The sequence below is a fragment of the Acyrthosiphon pisum genome, chromosome A2, assembly GCF_005508785.2.
Source record: "Acyrthosiphon pisum isolate AL4f chromosome A2, pea_aphid_22Mar2018_4r6ur, whole genome shotgun sequence".
NCBI classification, from domain to species: domain Eukaryota; kingdom Metazoa; phylum Arthropoda; class Insecta; order Hemiptera; family Aphididae; genus Acyrthosiphon; species Acyrthosiphon pisum.
In genome coordinates, this window is record NC_042495.1 from 73,856,072 (window position 1) to 73,863,629 (window position 7,558).

The following is a 7,558-nucleotide window of genomic DNA, read 5'->3' on the forward strand; positions in this document are numbered from 1 at the left end:
AATGCATTAATAAAAATTTTCTAGCTAAAATAGGTGGTTGTCATTTATGAAATAAAAGTTGTATTGCGCATGCGCAAATCTAATTAAGTTAAAAAAATTCATAGAATATTAAAAAGTGTATTTTTATGTCATAACAACCAAAAAGAAAACAGAATTCAAATTACGTTTCCCTACTCAAAGATATTGAGTGTTCTCAATTAGCGATTACACACTGTATATCGATAATTTATTTTGTTCTGTTATGCATTTAAACTGTGTTGTTTTTTTAATTTTAAACAACAAAATATTATGATGTACCTATTTGTACTATATGTTGTGCTTTATTTATTAAACTCCGTTAGTGTGGCATTTTATGATAATACTATATCGACAAAATTATTTTTTAGTAGGTACAGAGTACCAACCTACATATTTGAATATGGTATATTCATTCCATGATTGATAAAAAGTTATATTTTTTATAAAATATTGTAATATATCATCAATTGTCTATTTCATTATTTCACTTCTAAATCTGCTTATGTATAGGTACATGTGTCTACATTTTAATACATTTAATTAAGTTCTATTTATCTCGTATTCTCGTCATACGTTGTTTTTATAATGTATATCAAGTATAAACTTTACCACCATACATAATTACTATGATTATTATTTGGTTTATAATATATAACCTACATAGGTACACGTGTAAAGCATAAACTACTTAACTACATACTATATATACCCACGCGTACAGGTATGAAATGTGGTACCTACAGATTTACCTATTACAATATAGGTACAATTACGCCAGACAAAGTATACATATTAAATATGACACTTGATGCGATAATCACATGGGACAGACGCTGCACAGGCAGACCAGTTAGTATAATATTTTGTAATATTATATACATCGTTATTAATTATTATACATACCATATAATATACTACAGCAGGAGTAAGCAGTAAGCTGCAGGTACTGGAAAAAAAAATTGCGCATTCATTTGATATTTTAATTAATAATTGGAACGGTGGCGATAAGACGTCTGATTAAAATATTATGTTTTAATCAATTTAATTGTTTGTAATTATAATATTATTATGAGTAAACGACACGCGAGCCGATAACAGCGTTGATAGCGCACGAATTAGGCTTTTCGCTACACACGGACATTATATACATATATAATACGTGGTATAGATACTATATATTCGTATTTTTTTCTCCCCTTTAATAATACAAACGCGTGCAGACACACACACACACTTCCGCTTTCCCTATATTTGTTATATTTTTTACCTTTTTTTTTTTGTATATAAACCTATAATATTTACCTATTCCTATATTACATATTACATGTATAGGTACGTATAATATGCGTTTGTATTTACGACATCACGAAAAAATGACGCACATCGGCATATTATTATCCAATGTATAAGTGTGTGTATGTTTGTCCGGTATAATTGATTAATTAATTCCACTGGGACGACAGATATCGTCGTTGTGCATTTGCAGGCGGACACAAAAATATTATATTATATAGATGCACACGTTTGCCTACCTAAATATAGTAATAATATGCAGTTTTTTACTTATATAGTCCAAGCAAATTAGTAAATTCATTATATTATTATATACATGCACCATATAAACGAAGGGAAAAAACACGTCTGAATTATAGGTATATACGATATATACCGCCATTCCGAAATTGAAATTGCCTTATTATGGGTCCGTGGCACGCGCGTTATCGAAATCGGCTTTGAAACTTTCGTAGACGGTTTGTAAGAAAGATAGAGAGAGAGAGAAGAGAGAGAGAGAGAGAAGAGAGATAGAGAGAGAGAGAGAGAGAGAGAGAGGGTGAAAGAGAGGAGATACAAAAGTAATTTATTTTTGTAGAGTTTATATACACATCATAAACGTGTATATTATACATAAAGTTATCGTACATAGGTAGGTGTATATATATTTATATATAATATTTATTATATCCGCGAGCGCGTTATTCGGTCTCAATTAAGCAGCTCGAGCGACAGCGCGCGGCGGGACGACAATGCGTTCGACTACAATATATATGTATATATATAAATATTGCACATGTTTATGCAGACGGGTGTATTTATAGTGAAACAACTGCGTAGGTACGATTATATTATAAAGCGCGTACAAAAAGGGGAAATAACGGCGGTAATTGGGACAGCATTTCACGTATTTTATACGGCATTTGAACTTTTTAAAGTATTGAAACAAAAACGAGCGCAGCGGTCGGGGAATAGCGGAGAGCCCGTGGAACGAGAAAAGTGATTAAAAACAAATGGGCTTGAAAACATATTTCCCCCACCGGCGGTTTACCGAAACAATTACCATTACGTTGTCGTCATCGGCGACTGATTTTTCCCGTGCGACTTGAGACGGTTAGGTTAGGAAGGAGTACGCTATATATGACGCGGTTGCTGCAGATATATATAATTTTATAGATATATGAATAATGTATTTACAGCTAATATCCGCACCGCCCGCCCAAACTTAGGTATATAGTATATAGTATTACACACATACACACTCACACACCTATAGTAAGAATATCTTCCCTTGTTGATCGAAGGCATAATGCAAAATTAAAATCTCTTACTGGACTATTCTTAAGGAATCTATTGACTCTCTTAATCTTTTATGTGTAATTAACTTTTAAGTTTCTCCAGCTCACGTTGATTTTTCTTCGTTACGATAAGCTCAACCAACTATAATATGTCCAATAAATCCCTACGCTTAGTTTAATGCGTTTATATTATAGCCAATCTAGATCCTTCATTCTCGTTTTAACATTTTAAATATATACCAACTCACTACTATTGCTTATCTTTCTTCTATTAAATCTATGTATAATTTATTATCTTCATTCTATATGCATATGATTATTTTAGTAAATACGATATAAGAACAATATTATGTTATCCAAAGAACTTGCCTCCGAGTTGCCCGCGTATATACAATACATAAATATATATATATTATTATATGAAAGTTAATAGGTATACATATAATACTTATAAAAATAATATATGTATATAAATGTACCTTGTAATAGATTTGCATATTTTACTATGTTTTTATGTATTATGTGACACAAAAGTAATATGTGTATAGATATAACTAATAGGTAAATAAACATAATTAGCCTCCACACGAGTTTTTCTCAGTGAAGCCCAGTAATTATTCGATATTAATTTAAATAAATAAAAAAAAAATAATGTAAACAGCTATATACGTTGGAATCATCTCGAGATCAATTTGATGGTAATATATACAACCCTATAAAAGATTATGTAATATAATACCTATCGGTGGCTCAACCAGGATTTATTCAAGGGGGGGGGGGTCCAAAAAAATGTATTTTCATTTCTTAATAAACACAAATTTTCCGGGTTTAAGACCAATAAAAAAAAAACACCCAATTATATTATTTACATTTTTAAATTAATTATATTTACAATGTATATCAATTAATTATTATCGGATTCGAAGTGTAATCAACAAAATATCTAATGTCTAAATCTAATCTAATAAGTAATAAGTAATAATCAATCTCATCAATAAGTTTCGAAAGACATTTCACGGAAACTTTAAAAAAAAAAAAACTATGACATAAGCGGGGGGGGGGTCCGGACCCGGGGTCCAACCCCCTGGGTTCTCCACTGATACCTATATATTATCATGTTATATTATATAGATGTATACATAGGATTAATAAAAGGTTAGGTTAGGTTTGTGTCTAAAATATGGTACATATGTAGGTAATCTTATTTCTAAGGATGTTTACCGCAAAACCTATAACTTTTAAATTTTGCATTTCAAACAGGGGCTCACATAAGAATCTGTTAGCTTACGAAAAACAAATATTTTTTTGATTGTATAGGGTTTTCCATTGGTTACAGAAAATATAATAGTTATTATAATAAATAATACATATAATTTTAAACCTGTATTTTATATTTGTTCAAACCGACCATGTTACAGTTTTAAAAATTTGTGCAGCTTATACATTTAAAATAGTTTGAGTCTTTGAGACAAGATAAATCCACTGGCATTTAATTAGTCATGACTCATGAGAAACGTCCTGTATAATAAACTAGGACAGCTAGTATGAGATAGGTATTTGCTGTATCTTTATTTATTTCGGATAGGTATATTGTAAACATTTATATTATAATTGTTTACATGGGTGATCGTGGAAAAATATTATAACATCACTCACAAGACCACGGCAGACATTATAGTTGGCTGTTTGAAATTTGTATTAGGGTCTCAATGGTTCAAAATGCTCTTTATGCGATCTCTACTGTTTATAAAAATTCGAAAGACCATAATATATATAGGTACCTATTATGTGCTTGCATTAAATTGCAATACATCAAAGATACACACAAAACTTTATATTATTATTACTCGCTTACTGCTGTACACCATAATTATATAAAATGCATAGGTACTGAATTTAATTGTTGAGTCTGTCTATCACAATAAAAATGCCTTATAGGTAAATACCTAGTACATCTGGTTATAACGTTCAAATTTTTAAATTCAAATTGTTAAACGAAAAAGATCTATACATATATATATATATATATATATATATATATATATTATTATATAAGATCTTTATGTCTAATTTAGACAGTCTAAACATTGTAATCAACATGTTCTAATATGTATAATACTTATACAATTTAAACATATTTACAAAATTATATGATTACGATAGAAAGACTCTACAAATATATAATTTTAATGTAAGTAACTATAGTATCATGAGTACCTTTATTGTATTATATTATTATGGCGTTCACGTTTTATTTCATCACAATATAGTATCTACAATCTACATATTATATAGACCATAACATGGTGTAGGTATACTTGCCTCCGGACTCCTGGTCTTTGTGGTCGTTGCGCTTGAGTCCGAGGATGGCGTCGATGGTGTGGTGCTTGGGTGCTGGCACGGATGTGGCCGCGTTTGCCATCATCGGCCTGTGATGGTGAGGTGGGCCGTTGAACGCCAGCCCAAGCGCTGTGACAGCGGCCTGGTGTCTCCTGATGAGCAGCTCGATGTTGGCCCGGCTGTAGGGTGGCATCTGCGCGGCGGCCGGCATCATTTCGCCGTCGCTGTTGCTATCCGTCTCCATGTCGACGGCGACGACGACGATGATGATAACGATAGCCGGACACTCACCGGCGTGTATTTGAAACTACGCCGCGGGGCGACAGATGTGAGCTTATATATTGTTATTACAACTATGGTAATATATATTTATACGGTATATATTGCGATTTTGTTGTTACGTATTTGTTCTTCGGATGATGATCTGCATGCAGCGAAAACAGACGAACAGAACGCGACAAAAAGACAATTTGAAAAAAAAACCAATACCTAGCTATGCAGTAATCACGAAACCCACTCGCGCAGATAACGTCTATATTATTTTAACATGTAGAAGAGATGTATATCGTGTTATTATTATTCTTGTTAATATGTTGTGCTGCGTCACTCGGTGCGTGTGTGCGGCGCAGATTGTTCTCGCGGGCGGAGCTGATGCAGTAACCGTGCAGGCGACGAGACGACAAGAACCGGAGTCCCACGACTGTTCAGCGGCGGTGTGCCGGTCGCGCGAGACCCAACGCGCTTTACGCCGGCGGGGTGGGAGGCGCGGCCACCACGGACCAATGGCGAGGCACCGGGCGCCCCTCCCCGCCCTGAGTCGTTATACCCCGAACCCTACACGGCTTTCGAATAAACGGGCCACTTGTGCGCGCTCCACCCCAACCCGTGCGTCACACCTAACTATCGCCCCGCCGTCAACGGGTCTCCGGGTATAATTCGATAAATGTTCTTTTCAAAACCCTAAATGCCCCCGAGGGCCCACCGCGGTCGGGGTGGTGGTAGTGGTGTGGTAACGGCCAGTGAGTGAGAGAGAGTGAGAGGGAGTGGAGAGACGATGACGACGACGAGGCGTCCCTCTTATTTATTTACTAGCGTGTAATGTTTAAATGAGATGTTATTGTTTGGCCCCACACACACACACACACACACACACACGACATGGCACTATAATATTATACGACGCGACTGAGCGACTAACGGAGTGTGTATGTGTTTGTACATAATAATAATGAAATATTCGACGCTGCAGAAAGCAGAATAGCTCTGGTCGTGCATACAGTCGTTCACACTCAAATCGTGTTGTACTCGGTCGTGTTGCTGCAGCCGACTTTAAGGCGGGGGCATAATATTATGGTATATAACACAAGACGTATATTACCAGCTATTATATTATTGTTATTGCATTGCAGTGGTGTTTTTCTCTCTCTCTATATATATATATATATATAGGGAAGGCGATATATATAATAATATATACTGACGAAAAAAAGCATCGTTTGTGGCCAACAATAAAAACGCCTCTCCTCGAATTGTTATATATAGATATATATACCTAATATATCAAATATTATATATAGATATATATACCTAATATATCAAATATTATATATAGATGCTTGTATTATTTTCTCGTAGTTTCTATGATAATATTATAATGCGTGTAAATATTATTGCGTCAGGGGACACTATATACTCGAACACCACTGGTCGATTCCGCCACTAGACCGCGAGAGTGGTTTTTATGTACCGACATAATAATTCGGCTTAACTCAAATTCACGCGGCACGTCCATTTATTATCCCTCTCGTCCTACAAATGTGTGCCTCATGTGTGTGTGTCTTTTTATATATTTATATATATAAGTATTACTCACGTCATGTCGAGTTTTTACGCACTTTATAACGCATGCGATGCCTGGTGAAAATTTTAATTGGTCCATACCAAAACAACGTTCTCGACGAAATATAATATAATACACATATCCCTCCACTCCCCTTTGACTATATTTTTGTTCAAGTGTATATATATTTACGAGACCAGTTTTTTGAATTCTATATGTACTTATTAACATTCATATATTATGTGTATGTTGTCATCCGAACGGATTATCTGCGATATGAGTTGTTGAGTATTTTCGATGGCTTTTTGGCGGTTATAGTATAGGCGTACTATACTGTCTATATAAAGTATACGAAACACATGTTGTATAATATATCTTATTACACGGTACAACCTATATAATATATACCCGTGTCCCGTATATTGTATAATAAGAACCTATACAAATTTTATTCTAACAACATGACAGCACATTTTGCAGTCCTCATCTTAAAAACGAACTGCAGCACCCCGCACCACATCTTAACAGTTATTGGATAAAGTAATAAATATGAAAGTATTTTAGATGTCTTAAGAAACATGATAAAATTAATAAAAAGTAAATTCTTCCTTCAACCCTGAACTCAATGGAAAAACCTGTATACCTACTTAATTTCTGATCATTGTATCTACCTTTTTTTTTTAAATAAGTTAATATACGAGTAGGTAAATGGTAATAATATAATATAATATGTTGGTTTTAACTTTTAACATTAAAATATATATTTTTAATAAAAGGGCATTATAATATA

At 33.9% G+C, this 7,558-nt stretch overlaps 1 protein-coding gene across 1 annotated transcript in view; it reads right to left on the reverse strand.

Annotated features, from left to right (window-relative positions):
- The window catches only part of LOC100159606 (retinal homeobox protein Rx1), a 50,839-nt gene extending 45,199 nt beyond the window's left edge, over nt 1–5,640 (reverse strand). The window contains exon 1 of the mRNA XM_001943977.5: nt 4,911–5,640. Within this exon, the coding sequence (XP_001944012.3) occupies nt 4,911–5,172 (262 nt within the window). The 5' untranslated portion in view covers nt 5,173–5,640. The remainder of the gene's footprint in view (nt 1–4,910) is intronic.
- Nucleotides 5,641–7,558: the final 1,918 nt, after the last annotated feature.